Source organism: Arctopsyche grandis, chromosome 1 (assembly GCF_051622035.1).
Source record: "Arctopsyche grandis isolate Sample6627 chromosome 1, ASM5162203v2, whole genome shotgun sequence".
NCBI lineage: Eukaryota > Metazoa > Arthropoda > Insecta > Trichoptera > Hydropsychidae > Arctopsyche > Arctopsyche grandis.
The window spans coordinates 1576583-1599853 of NC_135355.1; the positions used below are offsets into that span (position 1 = coordinate 1576583).

Below are 23271 nucleotides of genomic sequence, written 5' to 3' on the forward strand. Positions count from 1 at the left end.
CGTGACAGACATACAAACATTGATTTATATACATATGTAGGATTGTTATGAGTGGTACGTAATGTCAGGTTGGTATGAGTGGTACGTAATGTATTTGTACGTTGGCAATGCGTGCGCGCAAGTTGGTTACCAACGTAAACATTTCTTTAACTACACACTGGCGCTTCATACTTTCGCGTCGATAAAATAATAACTACGAATATTATTATTAAGAGGTTTTATCCCGTTTTTTCTCACGGTAATCTTCCCGGACATGCATACAACAAATCCTGAACGTTCCATCGTAATCGGTTCAGTTGTTTAGGAGCCTATTCGAGACAGACAGACAGACAGACAGAAAAATATTTATTTTTATATATATAGATTCATCCATTCCGAATTCGAATTTACATAAACAGTTTGTTTGATGTTTATTATTTTCAAAAAGTTTCCAAAGTGTAAATAGGAGTACATATGTACATATTTGATGAGCGTAAAATTCGAGGAATTTTCTATTTAACCAACTGGTAACGTGGTTACCAACGAACACATTTCCTTGACTACACAATGGCGCTTCATACTTTCGCGTCGACAAAATCATAATTACGAATATTATTATTTAGAGGTTTTATCCTGTTTTTTTTTCACAGTAATTTTCCCGGATATGCATACAACAAATCCTGAAAGTTCCATCGTAATCAGTTGAGTGGTTTAGGCGCCTATACGAGACAGACAAAGAGACATTCAATTTTATATATGTATATAGATAAATCCATTCTTATCATAGCTTGTTCCTTGATCAATGGAAGCTTCCATTTCCAATTAATTCGTCACCAGCTGAGAATTTTGCTAGAAGGACAACAAATTTTGATCAAAATTATGAAGAATTGATCGAACATATTAGAAGGGGTATTCCATCGGACACATCCTAGTCGCGATGAGATAATCCACGGTGTCATCCTCTTTAGGAGTTCCTCTCTCTTTCTCTCTTCCGAGAAGCACCGACATATATAACAGTTGGTGGTGGTTCTTGTACGTCCATTGACGGTCAATCAGCTTCCAAAGACAGATTGGAAGAAGACGTGCCTCGTGACGTGCGTGACCCTCAACACCGGTTCTTGTGGTTTATCGGTTTTGTTCAACATATTCAGACAGAAGACAACATGAAGACGACACTTTTCGCCTTGACAGTGAGTGCTGATTTACTTCATTTTGTGTAATCCATCACTGTTGCATTCAATCGATGTGGGTTGGTTCAGAGAAGTTTGATTTAGGGCAAAATCAAGTTGGATCAAATGAAAATTTTGGCTTTTTTGTACTTCACAACTCAAATTTTCTATCATTTAGAACCCACTGATTGCGAATATAATATTTAAATTATTATATTATCATATATATGTACATTGATAAAATTTTAAAATATTGAACAGATAAAACTTATACATCAAAAAAAATTAACGTTGTCAATTTTTTTTAATAAAATGATTAAAATTAATATATACGCTCAGTATTTGCAATATAAACAGCTTTAATATGTCGAATCTAATAGTAAATATTAATTTGTAATTTTATTAAATTTATTCGAATCGAAAAAAATATAATATTCAACCAATTGAATTGTTATAGAAACTTTGATTTGTTTACGAAGTTTTCAACCAAAGATACTTACATACAAAGTCTCTTTCGAAATTATATATTAGATGAGATTTTTCTTTTAAATTCCATATATAAATATGTATTTAATCATCCAGACCAATTAAAATTCAAAGATTGTGTATTTTTTTTTAACTTTATGTTACGTATTTCATAAAAATGTAGGATTTTTTGTATACTTACATAAATTATACATTTATAATAATATATTGTATCTTTTGACATGTTTATAATTTAAACTTATAATTTATATAAGGCATATTTTTATGAAAAGTGTCATAAATGATAGGTTTTATTCATATAGTAAACTAATATAATACATTTAACTTCGATATTTACATATATATACATACCTAAATATATAATATGTATGTACAATACTCGTATTATATGTATAGTATTTTTAACGCTTTCAAGAGAGATAAAAAAAAAGTAGTATGCATTTTCACAATACGATTTTCTATACCTTAAATTAGTTTTTAATTTTGTTTCCAATTCGAATATACACTATAATTTTAAATAAAACGCATTTAAATTCCTTTGTTTTTATTCAATTATTCAATTATAAAACGCATGTAAAGATTCCGTTCATACAAAAAAATATACATTTTCATTTTAATATTTTCCACTTCATTATCAAGCTGTACGATCTATTCTTTTCATCTTAATACGTTTATTAAGACTATATTCTCAACGTGTCATTTTTTATTTTCGCATAAAAGTGTTAATTTAATTCGTATCACAATTTGAAATCTGAAAAAGGTAGCAAACGAAAATGAATAACGTATCGGATACGACCGAATGTTTTACATACTCTTTCCGGTGCACAATCGTTTATTTTTAAAGGTTTTTTATAAAATACATCCTGACCTTTTGAATTCGATCCACGTATATTCATCATATCAGATAACATTTAATTCAGGTGGGTGTTTCGATTACAAGTAGCCAACTAAGTCGTCTTGAACTGAACATCCCTTAAAGTCCACCTCTGCACTTGTTTCAAATATGAACACAACAGAATAAAAGTGCAACTTTTTTTCAAGACGAATTAATTAACTGCCCGTTATGAACGACAGTCGTGGCGTTGACATTATAAAAATTTGCATAAATTGGTCATAATAATCGTTATGGCCAGTGTTCGCCTTGACACTGAAAACGTGTCAAAAAAAAAACTGGACTTGAATAATTAGCATCCATTGTGTAAGATAATTAGCAGTAGCCGACGAAAGGTTGTTGACACCTTAAAAAAAAAACTAACTGTCTAATGATTAGTTTAACTCATCATCTATGTATCATATTTGGGAACAAAAGCTATACAATTATCACGGGACTTCTTAATCTTTTTCATTCTATCGACCGCTTTACAGAGAAATGTTATAATAATAGGCTTTAGGCGTTATAGTGTTGTCAAGTGACGATTGTTCACAAACATTCCTAAATAACTTAAGCATCAGTCGTATTTGATGCTTGGTGGTCGACGTATGTTCGATAAAAACTTCTCTGGGCAAGTTCAATGGGCAAATGCATCGCTAAAAATTGTACAATGCATTTAAAAACACACAATAAACAAAATGGGATACATTTTTATACGTAAATTGATCATTTAAGTAACATATTATTCAATTAACATCGTAGTTTGACGCATTCTACATAAAATTTCAGGGGTGGCACCAGAGAAATGTGAAAATTATTTTTAAATAAATGTAAAAACATTTATCTCGGTGGCGCCGAATATTCAAATATATTAATAACCAATTATTTAAGTTTAATTAATATAAACGTCGTTCATTTTATATTATACATGTTTTTGTTGAAACTATACATTACACGTTAATTTAAGAATTTCCGAGGACAGATAAATACAAAAAAGTGGATAAAAATAATCCGCCAACTGAGAAAAGGAAGGGATTAATCGGCCACCAACGCCCAACACCACCAAATCTATATTAAAATAAAACTTTAATTTCTGTAGTGAATATGTGATGACCCTGATTGGTATTTCGTGCGTTTTAGCGTAGTTATGGAGACGTACCGTGTAATATTGAAACAATTTATTTATTCGTAAAGGTGCTTCTATTATTAAAATATTTATCTGCCCCTTAAGGAGTCGAATGCAAGTTAGCCTGCTAAAAATGCATTTTTAAATGTATAAATAGAATAAAACATAAAAATAAAATGAAGTTCATCAAAATAACGTTAAACTGTGGTAACATATTTGACCAGGCAACACGCATGTTATAATTAATATACTAAATAACAAATAAACTTCAAATTTTTGTTGAAATAGTTGAAAATCACGATTTGCATAGACATATTATATCAAACGGAATTAAGTCTCCTTAAAGCTCACTTTAAGATTTTCAAAAGCAGGTTTATTTCAAGGAATAATCTTATAGCAAAAAACTACAATTCGAAAGTTTTGTTGTAAGATTAATAAGATCATCCTTATAAAATCCAACTAGGTTTTATATTAGGATAAAAGGGTTCCGCGACAACTGGCTCACGCACCATTCACTCAACGGCGTTACGCGCATAAAATTTCACTCACGCGACAACTGGCTCTTCAGTCTGCGGATTTTCAAAAGCATTTATTTAGTTTGTAGTACCGGTAGTTCCAAAGGCTTGTTTTCAATCAAATACTGATACCACCAGTATCGGTACTTTCGGTAATGCCCGTGAGCCAGTTGTCGCGTGAGTGAAATTTCGTGTTCGTAATGCCGTCGAGTGAAAGGTTCGTGAGCCAGTTGTCGTGACAAGACACTGCGGATCTAAGTTTCAGTTTGCATATTATTAAGATAATGTAATAGGTCTAATAGGTCTGTGGAAAGATGATTAAAAACCCTCGATATAGCATGAGTTATAATGGTCGATACGAAATTAATTAAATTCGCGGCAATTTTCTCAGTTTAAATTAAGCGCAAGCATTTTCAATTATCTCGTTAGGCTTATGTCGAGCTTTGAGATTAAAGATCGAAAGGGAAGGTATTTATTTTTAATGCCTAAAGAGCAAAAGTGGTTTCGGAATGTAGAGACTGGTTCTTAGCGCGCTTTCAGCAATTTAAATTAAGAGTAAAAGCCTTGCAAACATCGAGCTTTTAAAAGCTTCGCATTTGCAAACTCGTCGTATGTACATACAATGCATAAGTTAAATTCCCCATCTCCAATGTCAAAACATCCAGTTTAAATGCTTAACATGCTGTAGGACAACAATTGGTAAAATGTATAGGATTGAAAGGATTCGGTATGGGAAAACCGGTATAGATGGGAATTAATTCAATTTTTGAGATGATTTTGAATGATTCTATAATGTATTTGGCATTATTTATAAAAAAGTGGATATAAATTTTAAAAAAGTAAATCATATATATGTATGTACATAGTCCTAGTATTATGAAATGATATGTCGAATTTGGTGGTCTTAACCTTTGAAGGATGAAGCGTGGAGATCGAAGGAGTGTCCCGAACCGGGGTCGAATAAGACCCTAGTATTTTTAAATCAAAATACAGCTTTTCTCAATACAAATGAGTTCAATATATATGTTATTAATCATTTTATACATTAACATAAAAAAGTTTTAATCCTATAGCATGTTTTTGACTATTTTTGTATTAAAAAATAACGACAAGCATCAATGCGCAAACGCACATAGGTAAGGCCAACAGGGACTGCATGACTCAATAGCCACGCGCCAAAAGCGACGAAAACAATAGCATACGAAAATATAGCTGTCTCTTTTTCTCGCATTGATTCATCGATCAACAAGAATATGCAAGCGAACAGTCAAAAACATGACTCATCGCTACCGCCTTTAAACCACACTTTGGAACGTAGAAATGTATTTTTCATACAATCATACAAAATCTATTAAAATAAATTTCTTGCAGTTCATTCTAGGAATACAAGAAATATAGGGTATATAGCTTTGAAAACCACATAGCTATTACGAAAAACGTAAAAATTGGGAGGATTTAGTGAAATAACTAACATAGTGCATCAAATAGGTTAGGTTTTTGAGGTGATTTTTACATTTACAATTCACTGTTTTTTTTACATTTACATTTTTTTTATACGGAAAAATCCTATAAAAACACCAAAAACAATTCAATATTCAATATATATATTGAAATGTTGGTCATAATGAAGAAATTATGCTGGAAATCAGGAATGTATTAAAAAAATTGTTTTGTTCGGTCACAAATCCAAGCTATCTCATTAAGAATCTAAGCACAAATTCGTTTTTTGACCATCGTAAGATTCATTATATGTCTTTGTAATTATGATAATTGAAGAATATGAAAATAGAAGTAGCTATTTATGAACTTACATACATATATTGGTAATTTTTATAATTGACATAATAGCTTTAAAAACAATGTAATTTAACGTGCAAACATTAGTTTGCGTGCACGTAACGATTATATTATAGTTTGTTACATAAATGCTATTAAATACATGAATATAAATCGTCTTTGTAGAAGCAGTGATATCTGATAAAACGTACAGCTTCTATGTACATAGACTTTGTATGTACATAGAAGCTGTATGTTTATACATAGAAGCTGTAATATTATAATATTTGTCCATTTCGTTATGATTTTATTTGACCAGACGTTGTGACCAACTTTTGTTCCACTTTGACTGAGCTGATTTTCTTGAAATTTTGCACACGTACAGGTTTCCGTTGACAATGTAATATTCTATCAAAATTTTAATTGGTTGAGAGAAAAATCAAGATTTTAATAGACACATTCTAACATACCAGATTTATATTTTAATGCATACATTGAAAGTGCACAATTTTGAATATCGTTTTGAACTTATAAATAGCTTCTAATTTACATTTTAATACCGTCCAAAATATAATAGATTATTATAGTCATTAAAACATTTAAGCATGTCATTTTATTCCTACGAGTCGTGTCGAATCTTATATATGTACATATGTATATGTTAACGAATGGTTTTTTAATTTTTTTCTCGTTGTAATAAAACGCATTTTATGAATTTTAATGCGTTTCTTTATATAGGCAGAAGTGTATAATGAAGCGAAATTGCACCGATCCATAAACAAATAAAACTCGAGTTTGTATAAAAATCATATTTATCATTTTGGACATCCTTTGCGAGTGGATTTTAAATTAAAAAAATAGTTTACTAGTTTGAATTTACATTCGAAATAGTGCTATTGAATATTCCTACTGAATATTTCTCCGAATGCTTGATTTACATATTAAGCAGACGAATCTATGTTATGCCAAATACCAGTTCTATTTACCCATTGTAACAGAAACGCAATTATCATATACCAAACATTGCCAACATTTGCTAATATAAATACACCTTCCTTTTTCTATATTAAGAATGCAAGTCCGCTATACAAATCTATAGTTTCCTATTTAAAATCTCGTAGTATTCTAAATTTAGACCATGGACTTTTGAAAAAGATTCGTTTTTTTTTCGTCAAAATTCTATATGGCCAAGTAGTTCCGAGGAATTCAACTTCTTTTATATGAAGATGAATGTTTGTTTATATAATATTTTCAATATGCAAATCAATAATTTTCAATAAAGAAACATCAAATTTGATACAATCTTTCATTGTGCTCTAACTTACACCTGAAAATTTGAAATAGTTAGTTTTTTATTTTTGATTTCCAAGTTTCATTCGTCAGAGTAAGTCTTCTTTTTTACAAATATAAAAAATATTTTTAAAAATTGCGTATATTAACTAATGCTACTCCACATAAATGTCTTAATGCATTCATACTTTTCTGAAAATCCGATTTTTTCTGCTAACTTTTTTCCATCAGAGAAACGCCAGTCAAATCCAGCTAGTATTACATATAATTATATCATATCTTTTTGGTATGCGATCACACTATTATAAGCTAAAATTTTCCCACCAAAACAGCCGACAGAATCGAGGAAAAAACCTGAATGTTGGCGATTTGCAATGTTAATCGTTTAACATTCCATTTGATATCGTAGAATCCTTTCAATTATTTTTTTCTACTCGGCAGTTTGAGAAGATGTGGTGTAGCAAACGCGTAATATCATCTTCACCTTGAATTTGAGAAGACAAGACTTAATGCCTTACGAATGCGAATGCAAATATGTACTTATATACACGATCTACCTACATATCTGCTCTGGACTTACAATCAACATAAACTTATCTAGCTTAACATTAAATTTTAGAAAGATCCTGGGTGTAAAAAAATAAGCATCTATATTTTTAATCTGTGAATCAATGGTTCATATGATATTAGAAATTAATTCATTAGAAGGAAAGACTTACAACTATCGAAAAAGAGCCTTTTAAGCATACAAAAATGAACTCAATTTTCCGGAAAATTCGTCATCGATCTAAATCATACGTGTATGTATGTACGTTTTCTCAAGAATTACAATTTATTACTAATTCGTTTTAAAATAATAGTATTTATTACAATCATTGACTGATTTATTACTAAATACTCCCCACCGTGCGTCAATATATTATACATATGATAAACTTGAAATTTTCCTTTAAAAAAATACAAAATCATATTTTTTCATATCTATGATATCATACACGTAATTTGCAAAAATATTGACATTTCTCGTTGATTAATAAATGCGTCACGCCTTTCGGAATCCGGATGTGAAAAATCTGAGAACTTAAACTGTATTCGTTGAAGAGCTTCCATTCAGTAAATACTATATATGTAATATAATATTCATTATCATGTGGTATCCAAATAGAGGAAATTACCTATTTTTTTCGATAAATTTGGCCAGTATGAAACATAGAAAATACTTTTATGATTATATGACGAATCAAAGAGATCGATTATTTAATTTAAAAAATATGACACGTAGTGAGTTTTCCGTTAATTTATTGAAAAATGAAAATTTGCTCTTTTAAATAACACGGTTTTACACGAAAATGGTTCAGAGACGAGATAGGACTTTTCTTATAGATAAACATGAGTCTGGTAATAAAAAATGTTGATTGGCGATATATGTGTTTTTTGAATCGCGCGATTTTTTATATCTTGGTGTTGTTCGGTCGATGTCTCAAAATCTGTCAATTTCCTGTTCAAAATGAATATTGAAATCTATAGTAGGGTATTTTATCTTTCATTTGTAGTACTTTTCAGATTTCAAATCTCTCTAATTAGTCGTCCAGTTCAAATCAAAAGTCAAAAGTACGTATTTTCACTTGGGATTTTTTCCCACTGTTAATACTATTTTATATTAAGTATTTTCTATTGAAAAATGTTTATTGGGATAGTGTTCTGGCTACATTATTTTTTATTTTCGTTTAAAAGGGTTAATTGGAAGTGTGCTGAATTTTAAATCGGTAAAATTGCGAGCTTAAAACTCGCTACTATTATTTACTCGTATTTACACAAATCTGAATTAAATTAATAGGGATAATACATTAAATCGTCTTTATATGAGAATTAAATTAAATTCCACTTAAAAAAAAATCATATTTCGACTATTCTTGTGTATTAATAACAAAGTTTATTTTATCGAGGTATGCCAGTTATCAATAGAACCAAAAAAAAGTCGTCATTTGTCGAACAGTGTAATCAATGCTGAAATTTATCAAAATGTCCTCCATTTCATCCTCATTTTCAGCCTATCATTTAAAATGCTTCAAAAATTATAATCATAAAGATGATTTCCATACATTTAAGTTTAAATTTAAAACATTCGCATTCCTATTCAAATATTTACAACCTTTCCATACATCGTGACCCGTTCTCGTGTGACATTTTCGCCAAAAATCAAGATTTAGAAGTTCCATTGTTTACCTTCAAAGTCTTTATATCTATTCTGACTATCATCTGACCGGAGTATTCGTGACTCTAAATAATAATCATCTAAAAAAATACGAAATAAATAAAACGGCGACGCACATTGTTGTTGTGCTCATCTTTGGCTATCTTTATTTACACTTTTTTTTATTACATCTTGCGAAGCGGATCTCGTTTGACCCGATGTCGGATTAAAAATAAGTATGTACGTATAATATATAATAATAACCGTCGTTATATTATATTATATAGTAGTAGGCAAGCAATCAAATCGCATCACGCCAATATCAAAAACGCCATTTTTTTCAATCGAACTATACGATTAAGATCGTGTAAAAGATACATGCAGGTTTGCAAAAAAATTGCAATACGATTACTTAAAAAAAATCATACATATGTAATTGGATATCGAACTCAGAAGGATTATATTACATATATGTACGTCGTTATGAGTGTCTCAAGTAATATGGCGCAGGTCTTCTTTCGTATTATTAAATGCCTTATTTTACGATAGGTACGGAATTATGTATATGAAATTAAAATATAAATCCTATACAGTTTTAGTTGTGATTTATTTATCGGTAATCTTAATTAAAATTCGGCAAAAAATGACGATTATATACGATCTACTTTTTTTGGCGGTTAACATCCTTAAGTTGGGGTTTTTCGGTCTCGAGCTCTTCCTTAGTATTTTGTATCGTGTCGAATAGAATAAAGTAGACAATTTTTAATAGTTTCCTTTGTCAGGAAAAAATCTTAAGCACACACGATTCCCAGAAAGATGCGAACCTTGCATTTTTTTATGTTTCTTTATTTAAACCCACTTTTTACAAGGTTTATTTGCTCCATCATTATGATTGGCAAAATTTGGCTCACAATAATTAAAAATGCAACATGCATTAACTACCATGCCACCCTGTAGTGTAAACATGTATGCATATTTATGTATGTAGAGCACTCGTATGTGCATAAATTCATTTAATTCAAATATGTATATCCATACATACATATTCTATATATATTCTAAAAGCTTTTCAAGCTTCGCATATTCAATAGGTCTTTTGAATGTGAAATGAAGCCGAGTATAATGTAAATACTTTCTGTATACTCATCTACAGTAATTAGTGTACATAGTATTATACTTATGTAATATTTCCGAACGAAATTCTTTTCAAAATTTAAAAGAATATGAGAGAGATTTCTTTTTGAAGAAGTTAACAATAGCTTAACGCCCATCTCAACGACATAAAACATACATATAATTATTAATTTACTAATGACTTGTATTCTATTAACCTGCAGAAGATTACAACCTGTTGATGAACCTTTGTAAGAACTTCTTATTCAATTACTTTGATCAGTTTCCTCTAGGAGAACTTATCTTCTCATGTATTAGAGATTGCTTTCACTGCATATGTATAGTTTTATTTGTTTTTACTAGTTTTTGGGTTATTTTACCTATATTTATCTGTTTATCCTGAGAAGATCTTTTTTTGGCACCCTTTCTTTAATGCTTTTATCATATCTTGAAATGTACTTTAGCCAGTTAAATGCTTCAATATATTCCCATGTACTTTAGCAGTGAAAGCTCCAATATATTCCCATCGGTTGTTCCTGGCCAGACCTTGGATAAGCCAGAGCTTGGGTAGGCCAGACCTTGGATAGGCCAGACCTTGGAACTCCAGGTAGATCGTTTCCTATCAGAGTTTGTCAATTTATCTGCTTTTCATTGAACAGTTTCAACAATATAGCATCCGTTACCCATTTTCTCGCTAATTTCGAGTTTTCATAATCTCTAATTTCGCTGAATTGAGTTTCTCTTTTTTGAAAAAGTTTTCTCAATAATACTTATCCTATCTAAGGTATTGTTTTGTCTCCCAACTGTTGAAAAAACGTAGCACATTGAATACACTGAATAGCACGGAAACTAATCAATCTTTATTTTTGACTCATTGAATTCGAATGTGACAATAATTTTTGTTGGCGTCTTCTAGTAAACATTGACATAAAAAACCAATCATTATAAACCTGGTTAAGTGAACAATTTGCGAAATTCACGGAAAAAATGAGTAAAAATAGTATACATATTTTTGAATTTTAAAATTTTCTAGATAATTAATTATAAGTATTTTAAACCATTGAAAAGTCACAATCAATAAAAAAACATCCAACTATTTATCCAATACTCATTTTTGGCAGAGTAATATTAGATTTTGAATTAAAGACTGCAAAAGTAAAAAATCTGTAAAAGTGTGCACATTCTTTTAAACGCTCATATCTCTTAAATGATAATGAGCCAACAAAAATAATTGTTATATTCTAAATCAATGGGTCAAATTTAGTAAATATTAATTATTATGCGCTTCGGGTTGTAAAAAAAACGTGATTTTCATTGCTCAGTAAAGCTTTTTGTCAAAATAAAGAGATCGTCATCTAAAATAAGCGTTCAATTTGAAGCCTAAATCAGATTAGTTATAAAATCAGACGATTAAGGTCTTGAAAGAGTGATTTTTATGCAAGATTCTTGCATATTATTAGCACCTAAGCTATGTAGTATTACATAAGAAAAAGTCATCGTAAATATTCATACAATACAAGGTCGATTGGAATATTAAGGTGAAAATTACACGGTCTCGAAATTGGTTAGAAAATTATCACAATGAAAAATGAAAGTGTAATTTGTTAGACACGTGTCGTCACATACGGAATAAATAACACATTAAAAGGAACAATCGAAGGCTATTACGAAATGGAAGATTCCGATATACGGATGTCAAAAGGTTTCATTGAGTCATCGGCGAAAATCATCATCAACGAGTCGTGATCTGCGGTCGGATGACCGAGGAAGGTCGTCGGATTTTTACCTGAAACGCAGTTATGTACGTGTTGATTGACCTCTGAACCTCTGGTTCCAGAACGTATTAAGCGCCTCGTGGATGTCGATATCGCGATTAACACAAATCATACAAGTTTCGTTGAGAAACGGATGTCTGTGGGAACTTTTTCAAATTGTTATTTGATTTTTATCATTTCTCTATCTCCAAAGTCGACTAATGATGTCAGGGGTTAAGGTGTTAATTTAAAAGAGTGGACGATGTATTTCGAAATTGAGCTTTTGACGTGGAACCGCGTCTATTCATAGCTTCAATACGAATAACGTTTGGTAACAATTAACAACTAGTTGGCCTGGTGACATGCAAAAATGTATGAAGTCCTGTAAATATTCACAAGAAATTAAACTTATGACTATATAATATTACGACGTTTATTCTTATCTATATATGTATGTACCTGACTGACCTCGATTGAAAATATTTTTTTTTGAGTATATCTGTAGTGCTGCTGGTCAAACCTGGATATTTGTAACTCCAGGTCGATCGTTTCCTATCAGAGTTTGCCAATTTTGTCTGATTTCATTGTTGAAACGGTTCCCGATTAAAAATTATCTAAAAACCTTCCTACCTACTATGTCACCACTATTTGAGTATGATTAATGCACAATAAAATTTATGAACTATTCATAGATGTCTCGTTAATTTGCGAGTTTTCAGTGTCTCGTAATTCAGCGACTTGTATAATAAAAATGCTGTATTTTTTGTAATTGGCCAGGAAGGCGCATTGGGGTTTACCTGTAAGGCCTTCCTGGTATAAAATGTAATAAAATAAAATAATAAAAAATATATAAAATTGAATGTCTGTTTGTCTGCCTGTCTGTCTGTCTCGTTTAGGCTTCTAAACCAGTCAACCGATTCCGCTGGAACTTTCAGAATTTATTGTATGCATGTCCGGGAAGCTTACTGTGAAAAAAAAAAATCTTTTATTAATAATATATTCGTAATTATGATTTTACCGACGCGAAAGTTTGAAGCGCCATTGTATAGTCAAGGAAATTTGTTCGTTGGTAACCACGTTACCAGTTGGTTTGTGACGACAAGGCGTTGAATAGACGTTGTTGAGTTCCAACCATCACTTGAAACGGGAACGCAACGGAAACGGGAACGGGAACGGAGAATTGCATGCCTTATTCAGGCATTGCAACGCATGCCGGGTTCAGCTAGTATATTATATATTATTTATTTATTTAACCAGCAGCATAAAATAGTATTTAACATGTAGTGCTTTCGAAAAAAGTGGTCACGGGTTCCATCCCACCGGTTGTTGCTGGTTAGACCTTGGATATGTGACTTCAAGTCAATCGTTTCCTATCAGGTTCTGATTTTTATTGAAACGGTTTCAAAAAATTGTCAACCTTTTCCCATTTATCGCAAATTTCGAGTTTTCAGCATGATTTGTTTGAAATGTTACTAATTTGACCATAGATGTCTCTGTTGATGTCAATTGATATTTGTATTTGCCTTGTATAATAATGTTTGAACATATGAAGATCTCGTGTTTAATGTAAAAAAAATATATGGGTTCATACCTGTAAATTAAATAAATAAATTCCACTGTGGTATAATAAATAAATAAATTTATTTATTTTTATTTGTATTACATACAATTTTTCAAACATAGCAATATATAGAGACATCTATGGAAAGTCAACAAATTTTTTGATACACAGAAAATAATTTATGTAGGTAGCACATTTAAGGTTCAACAAATTCGAGATGATAATAATTCGAATTTGCTACCGATTTATTTGATCCGTCACAACAATTAAACTAGAAAAATTGTAAAATTCTAACAGCAACCAAAAGATCTCGCCAGAAGCGAGGACTTGCTAGGACTTTAACCCATGATTTTTCTACTGGTATACAATATGTAGCTCAACCAGCTGTGACCTTGTATCGGTTGGCCTGTTGACTCACAGTCGATCTGCAGAATTGAGTAAAAGTTGTGCGAAAAATGTTTCTCTGTATCTCTCTCAATTTATTGTACTTTATTTTACCTTTGGATCAAATTACATCTATAAAACTATAGTACGTAAAAGTTTTGTAAATACCTTGAAAACATTGAAATGCCGTAAAAGTAGTTATGAATGTTTTAAAATGGATGTTTAATATATAAGACGGGTTTTCGTTGACGTTTACTAGTGAATTTTATACGGCACGGAAATTTTCCTCAATAAATAAACAACACGTTTTCCAGAAAATTCTATGGAAAACTTTATCGTTAGTAAAAAATGCTAATGTCAAACGTGTGCATGCATTTTTATTCGCATGGATTTGCACACAAGGTGACTTAGGTCAAGGTTTTCAATTAAAACTCATTTCTCTTTATGCTATTTGTATTTGAATGTCCTGTTCTTCATCTACTGTTCTGCTATTTGTAAACAATTTTAATTTGTTTTTTATATATTTACATACAAAAAAATCATTTGGATTGTCTCACCTCTGACTCGTTCATCTTGTTTGAAACGTCTTATATCATTTAATAATTTTATTTTTTATTTTTAGATTTTAGTATTACAAGTGTATTCAGCACCTCTTCAAGATCCACTCGTCCTGTTGGATCTTTCACCTGAAGAAGCTCAACGTTATATAAATCAACCTCCTCTTCAAGGACCTATTTTGGCTGCCAAAACTGCTAGTTTGCCACTTGTAAGAATATTTTACATTTGATGTATATGCGAATAATAATATTGATATATTCAAATGACTTATATTATTAATTAAGGTCAAGTTATTATTAATTAATAATATCAAGTTATTATTAATTATAAGTTATTATTAATTAATAAATGACTTATATTATTATTTAAGGTCAAGTTTAACGATCCCAAATTTCGATCGGGCGAATCTGGACCCACTAACGGCCACTATTGGAAGAATGGAATTGAAATCGAAAATACTGAAGACTATGTAGAAGATGTAAGATTTTGATATTTTAAGTTTAATTGTGTCTTGGCTCTATTGTATCGATTTCAATTAGTGTATTTTGATTATTAGGTGTACCAAGCTTCTCAATTCCACGGCCAAGATGGCTTGGGAGCTGCTGCTTTCGGATATTCAGCTCCGGAATCCTCTCGATTGGAAAACATTGAAGCTAATGGACAAGTAAAGGGAGCTTACACTTACAGAGATCCTTTCAATCAGCTTATTCAAGTATTGCATTTTATTTTCGGGACGAATTTTCATATTGAAATTTAATAGTTTCTAACTTTTTGCATTGTTTGTGAAAATAGGTTAAGTATTGGGCTGATGGGGAAGGATTCCACCATGAAGATAATATCCCAAAAGTAGAATTGAAGCCAGTAGAAGAGACTCATGAAGTGAGAGAAGCACGTTTGGCTCATGCTCAAGCCTGGGAAGAAGCTGCTGCTCTAGCTAGATTAAATCCCGATCCAAAGTAATTGTCATGGAAATTATTCATTCTCATCGATTCTTCCTATTCTATTCTATTTGGGTGTATCTCATTTTATTTTCTATCTTTTCAGCGGTGAATATGTTCCTAGCAAATATGAAACAGAAGATCCAGCACCATATGTAGCTCCTCCAGAAAACAAAATAAAGGAAGTTAAAGAACGTCAATACAAGCCGGACGAAAATGAGGAGAAAGTAAGCTAAACCGATCTCATTATGTTTTCTTATATGTATATGTATATAAAAAGAGCTAATAAACTTGGATCATCGTTATAAATAAAATTTTGAAGCTTCTTGTTAGGGGAACTACATATAACAGATATGGTTTTGATTTCAGGGACCTCCACGAGGATTCTTCTACAGCTTCCAGTACCCAGTATCGATCTTAGTCCCGAAATCTCAAGTCGGAGCTCAAGGTTTTGCTCCAGGCGTTCTCATCGATGAGGATTCCGTTGCCATAAATGCTCAATCTTCCAACGCCAGGATTCAAGCAATCCAGAGGCCAGTGGAAGTTCACGATGCTCAAGTCCCAAGATATGGTGCTCAACCTTAAGAACGTGTTTAGCACTAAGATATTTATTACGTTGTGAAAATGATTATTGCATGGCATTTTTAATTATATTTGAAACAGTATTGTTCATTTCGAAAGATCGTTTCCCGAATGGTACATCATTGAAAATTTTACGTGGAAATGAAACCACTTGAGAAATCGGTCTGTGAGTGAATATTAATTTTATCATTTAATAATATGTGTATCACAAAGTGAATTCCTGTATATTTTTTTTTTGCATGTGAACAAATAAAATTGTGATAATGGAATAGTGTTTTTATTGAAAATATGTACACATACTCGTAGAATGGAAGGCTGATTTATGATGCATAATAAAGTGTCAGAATGGACATAAAAATTGATGATGTATAGTCAATAAAGATTCGCATCTTAATTTTTATTATAAGTGGTTTTGCAGTGCTAAATTATTTAATGTTTTTGAACAAAATAAAATTGCACAAAAAAGCAGAATAAACATATCTTATTTGAATGTTTTTCTCCCTATGTATCAAAATTTTTAATAATTTTGTATTAAATTAGTAACATAAAAATGAGAACGATTAATAACAAATAATAATATTTAAATGAAAATTTAAGAAAACTTCACATTTTTCTTACTATAGCCATCTATGTATTTTTTATTAAAGCTGGATATTAAAATATTTTACATTTTTATAAAAAAATCACATTTAATATTTAAATTAATATTTGATATCATAAAAAATAAATAAATAAATTTTTTGTGATAATAATTATGTTTAAAAAATAAATAATTTAATACAAATATTATGATTTGATGTTAGTAAATTTCTTACTATAGCCATCTATTTTTTTTATATAAAACTAACATTTTAATAATGAAATTTTTTTTCAAAGCATTTTACTCATATAATTCGATGAATAAATTGAAATTTATTTTAAAATTAAATCTAAACGCTTCTAAATCACACATTAACTACACTGTTCGACAAATGACGACTTTTTTTTTGGTTCAGAGACGAGATATGACTTTTCTTCCACAAGAATAGTCGAAATATGATTTTTCTAAGTGGAATTTTATTTAATTCTCATATAAAGACAATTTAATATATTATCCCTATTGATTCAATTCAGATTCGTGTAAATACAAGTAAATAATAGTAGCGAGTTTTTAGCTCGAAATTTTACCGATTTTAAATTCAGCACAATTCCAATTAACCTATTTAAACGAAAACAAAAAATAGTGTGGCCAGAACACTATTCCAATAAATATGTTTCAGTAGAAAATACTCAATATAAAATAGTATTAACAGTGGGAAAAAATCCCAAGTGAAAATACGTACTTTTGACTTTTGATTTAAACTGGACGACTAATTAGAGAGATTTGAAAGTTGAAAAGTACTATAAATGAAAGATAAAATACCCGACTATATATTCCAAAATTTATTTTGAACAGGAAATGGACAGATTTTGAGACATCGACCGAACAACACCAAGATATAGAAAAATCGCGCGATTTAAAAACACACATATCTCCGAATCTCGAGCCAATCAACATTTTTTATTACCATATTCGTGTTTACTGGGCATAGATCTATAAGAAAAGTCATATCTCGTCTCTGAACCATTTTTCGTTTCGAACAGTGCTATCTATCAGTCATTCACTATAATTTTTTACCCGAGAAATTTTCTTCCTCCTGTTGTTTGTACGGTACAAATACAATGATTGGAAAAGGCACGGTTTGTCCAAATGCTGAATTCTTTGGAATCATCCCGATAGGAGTCATACTATCTTGATTTACAGCCGCACCAGGCACGGCAGGCAACGTTCCCATTTGGAAGAACGGTGAATTCGCACCTAAAATATTCTGAAACACTCGTACAATGGCTGCTAATATTTCTGGCACGTTTATTTCGATCGGCAAAAAGGGTATAGCACTTATGAGACTGCCGGGAAAAGAAGTATTCTGTCGGAGAGCGGGTCGATTCATATCAGGATTGAATTGATTTGAGGCCAATTGAAGCGGTATTGGATATTGGTACGGCATCGATTGATGAATTTGCCGAAGTCTGAAACAATCAATATAATACTTAAATAGGAAGTGCAAAGTCTTACAACAAATTTACATACACGTGTAATAATTTCACTCGTTATTACCCTGCTAAAGTCATTCACTCTGTAAATGAACCGTTAGTGAAGTTTCAAGTTTGCATGCAATTGCTGTTTACTCTTGAAATTAACGACCGCTTCAGTACAGAGTGGTGCAGAAATTCAGGAATTGTTAAGTACATACATACATATTATCTCAAGTCAAATATAGATCACCTCAAATGTGCAATTTTAATCTTATTTGATGCTAAAGTCGTGTCTTATAATAAATTGTATGCTTCTTAACATTTGCTAACAAACGAAGTTAATCTCATACAATTTGTCTGCCGACAGGCTTTTGTTTACAATGTGATCGGTCGGGTGATCCTAGTTGTGTTTGTTGCTGTCTATCGGACTTGATTTATTTATTTATATTATACTAGCAGTTTGGCTTAGTGGTAGCGTATATATTTAGCACCACTGAGGTCAAAGGTTCGAGTCCTCGCTACTGCTGGTTAGATTTGGGGGTTTTGTGACTCCAAATCGATCATTTCTCTATCAGAGTTTGTCAATTTTATGTGATCATTGCTGAAACGGTTCCTGAAAATTGGTATTATCCTGTTGTCACAAAATCTGCCGCTGTATAATTTGTAATAATTATACACAGTAATCTGAAATCTATAGATATCTCTATAGACATCTCTATAATTTCGTATTTATTATATGTATAAAAATTGTATACAAAAAAAAATCTAAAAATAATCCATAGATGTCTCTATGATTATTATTTCTGATTAATTGTTATATGCTTTATATTCTGATTGTATATGTATGTATTACTGTATTTCTGATTTCTGATTGTTTATGTATTCTGTACACCCGTCGCATTGGAGCAAATCTGTAATGGCGAGTGTATATTGATTTGTAACAATAAAATAAAAATATGAATGTACATATAATATGTAACAACTAAGTCTAGTTTTCGTTTTTTTGATATGTCTTTCGTAAGGTCTATCATTACGTCTTTAGATATAGCAAAGTTCATAGCAAGAGACTCTATGACAGACATTTCACAGACTTTTCTGTGAATGTAGTGAAGGATACGAAATTGATATACCGTTGACTTAAATCACATATAATATTATGAATTATAAGATATAGAAAAATATTTAATAATATAGTAAAAAAGCACCCCGACAAATCCACCCACGACAATTCCGCGCAGGACAAGAATAAACTCTTATATATTATATTTTATATCCAATAAAAATTAAAACATTCTTATAATTAGAAATCAGAATAAGGCGCTCGGGTAATTTTGTATGGGAGCCCTTCGACTTTGAGCTCCGGGTCTTTCTAGCAGATATAGCAGACAAGCACACATCTCGATCTTCAAGCTCTTCCATATACATATCTTATCATATACATATCCTTTCCATAACTTATCTATGTATGTACTCAGTGGTGGCTCGTGAGAATTCAAAGTGTGTGTGTGTGGGGGGAGGGGGGGGGGAGGGGGGGGGAGGGGGGGGGGTTGGCCATACCAGTGACCAAATGCAAAAAAAATAGCATGCATATGTATAATACTGAGAAGCTGCAGCCCCACAGTACACATGGACGACAAACATAACATGAATATATTTTTTTTATTATTCAATCAATCAAAGTATACTCGTCATTACAGATCGCTCCAATGCGACAAGTGTACTATACACATTAAGAAATTATATATGTTTTAAATACACAATCATTACATGATTCGAAACCATACATGAAATATACGGCCAGACATTTTTATTTTTACATACATATGTATATACGGCCGCAAGGACCATTGAATTAATTTTAACAATTAGTTAAGTACAGAATTAATCCATTGTGACATCTATGGATTTTTGATTTTGTGCACAGTTATTACAATTTATACACAGAATAAGGTGGCACGACAAACCAGCGCAAACCAACTTAGCGCCGACCTTTCGGCGCAGACAACTCAGCGGATGACTATTCAGCGCAAAATCAATTTTTTCAATAAGTTTCAAATGTGTCAAAAATAATTACTGTATTTAAATTGTCGGTCATATGTACATGATAATTTCATAAATGCGAATAAATTTATTTGATACTCTTTGTGCCTTTGTGCCCGGTTGAGAAACCCTGCTTAAAAATAAATTTCTGCGGCCTTAGTTGAGAAACCCTGCTTGCGTAATATTTCAAGGCACAAAGAGTATCAAATAAGTTTATTCGCATTTATGAAATTATCATGTAGATATGACCGACAATTTCAATACAGTAATTATTTTTGAAAACGCATTTGAAACTTATTGAAAAAATAGATTTTGCGCTGAATAGTCCATGCGCTGAATTGTCGTCCGCTGAGTTGTCGTTGCGCTGAGTTGTCTGCGCCGAAAGGTCGGCGCTCAGTTGGTTTGCGCTGAGATGTCAGTGCGCCACAGAATAAATACAGATGATCATTGAGACATCTATAGATTGAGATTTTTTGCATAATTTTTACAAATTATACATAAGATTTTTTGTGACAACAGGAAAGGATTTATTTGCCAATTTAAGGAACCGTTTCAACAATGATCAGATGAAATTGACAAACTGTGATAGAGAAACGATTGATTTGGAGTAACAAAACCCCCAAATCTAATCAGCAGTTTTGGCGGATTGAACCAGTGATCGCATGGTGCTACCATTAAGCCAAACTGCTGGCTATGTACTATATTAATATGTACTATATTTGGACGAGCCGCCACTGTATGTACGGTATAGTGAAGATACTTTGAGATTCATATATATGTATGTAGTATACCAAATTTGGTGGATCAAAGTTGAAAGCTGTATATTTGAATAGGGGAAAAATAAGATTAAACTTACCCTGGGTACGCCAGTCCGAGTGGAAAGTTTTGAAGAGGCAGGGGTGTAGTTTCACCGATGGCCAAAAAGCACATGATGCATACAACGTGGAGAATCATCTCGAATGGGAAGGTTGTTGTTCTCTCGAGAGTGTGGGTCACGATCCGTACGTAATTTACGTAATTTGAATATGCAAATAGTGGAGTGATGAAAGAGTTGAGGTGAAGTGCAGCAAAGTTGGCAATGAACTTGCGGAAGAACCAGACTAGAATGAGCACCTGGAGAACTTTTGCGCTGGGTTTTTTCAATGCTTCAAACGTGTCGTACTTACATACATGTATGTATACGGGGCAATTTATTATGAAACTTGATTTTTCGGTTTGTTAACTTGATGACTCTGATCAGGGGTTTGCAATTGATTAATTGTGCAAACATTTTAAAATCACTTCTAAATCTTATTGAAATCTACGCGGTTTTATTAGGTATTTTTGTTTGTATATGTAGTTCGAATCTTGTAATCAATTTGTGATCCCATTGATTTCCTTGAAAATAGCCAATATATTATCCTATTTGACATTTTGGACCATTGTGGCATTACAGGAAGAACCTAATGCGCCACAATGGCCTACATAATAAAATAAAATAGAAGGGAGGAAAGTTGGAGCTTGAACATTAAACGCCAATATGCTACAATCAAAGTATAATGCACTCAAAGAAGTATGGAACGCTGTATGCTGGGTATAACAAGGACAGGAAGCGGAATACGTGGGTGAGAAGTATGACAAGGGTAGTTGATATAGTGGATAGAGCAAATAGATTGAAATGGCAATGGGTGGGCCATGTGGCTAAAAGAATGACGAAAGGTGGACAAAAGAAGTGCTAGAATGGTACCCAAGAGAATACAAAAGGTAATAGGAAGACCGCAGGGAAGATGGGTGGACGAAATTAGGAAAATGTGCTGGGTGGGATGGATCAGAGTTGCGCAAAACAAAAACGAATGGAAGTGTGTTGAAGAGGCCTTCATCCAGCAATGGATGGTGAGTGGCTGTAGATGATGATGAAGTGAAAACTGTAAATTTTCATTACGAATAAACAAACAAGCATACAGAATCTTGAATCTGAAGTAGTTGATATAGTGGATAGAGCAAAGAGATTGAAATGGCAATGGTCGGGCCACATGGCTAGAAGAATGACGAAAGGTGGACAAAAGAAGTGCTAGAATGGTACCCGATAGAATACAAAAGGTAATAGGAAGACCGCAGGGAAGATGGGTGGACGAAATTAGGAAAATGTGCTGGGTGGGATGGATCAGAGTTGCGCAAAAAAAAAACGAATGGAAGTGTGTTGAAGAGGCCTTCATCCAGCAATGGATGGTGAGTGGCTGTAGATGATGATGAAGTGAAAACTGTAAATTTTCATTACGAATAAACAAACAAGCATACAGAATCTTTATTTGGAAAAACAGGTATAGGTGATTCTCTAGGAAGATGAGAGGAGGATGGGGGAAATGCACTGTTTTTATACTTCCTGCCTCCTGCCCGCATAGTTCTTTATCAGATGGCTTATATTCCAAGATCCATTCGACTTCTTTAAGAAATCGTTGCTGCCGTGAATGAATGTGATATTTTCCACCTCAGTGAGCGTAGATTATTAGAGATTATTTGAACGTATTTTTCTGGCAGCCTGCGCTCATTGTTTTCATAATTTTGATCTTATTTCTTCTATTTGGGCCTCTTGGAGATGTTCTGCATTCATGTTAACGCAAGACATTTCCAATTTATTATATTTTTTGCGACTTCTATGTTAATTTGAAATTTTGCTGCTATTGTTTTTTTTAGTATTTTTATTACTTTAACTTTTTTCTATAGGTAGTTAATATATTTTTTGTTTTTTCTGTTATATGTTCGACCATTGTGACGCAATAGGAATTCTTGTAATGCTATATTTTTCTAAAATTTAAATAATTATTAAATATGAATATATAAATATGTACATATGTATATGCAATTATATATTTTCAAATTATGATTATTAGATTTTGCAAA

The 23271-nt window shown here is 31.8% G+C and overlaps 1 protein-coding gene across 1 annotated transcript; it reads left to right on the forward strand.

The window, feature by feature from the left end:
• The first annotated feature begins 876 nt into the window (after positions 1–876).
• LOC143922637 (uncharacterized) lies at positions 877–16755 on the forward strand. Its single transcript, XM_077445970.1, has 7 exons — positions 877–1169; positions 14841–14984; positions 15147–15254; positions 15333–15488; positions 15569–15732; positions 15821–15941; positions 16084–16755. The coding sequence occupies exons 1-7, from the start codon at positions 1143–1145 to the stop codon at positions 16297–16299; spliced, it is 936 nt and encodes a 311-aa protein (XP_077302096.1). The 5' UTR covers positions 877–1142; the 3' UTR covers positions 16300–16755.
• The last annotated feature ends 6516 nt before the right edge of the window (positions 16756–23271 follow it).

Bases quoted from the DNA above. Each gene is read 5' to 3' on its own strand.
- LOC143922637 (XM_077445970.1), top strand. From the start codon at position 1,143: ATGAAGACGACACTTTTCGCCTTGACA. The intron at 15,489-15,568 runs GTATTGCATTTT...TTGTGAAAATAG, and splicing joins CTTTCAATCAGCTTATTCAA to GTTAAGTATTGGGCTGATGG. The intron at 15,733-15,820 runs GTAATTGTCATG...CTATCTTTTCAG, and splicing joins AGATTAAATCCCGATCCAAA to CGGTGAATATGTTCCTAGCA.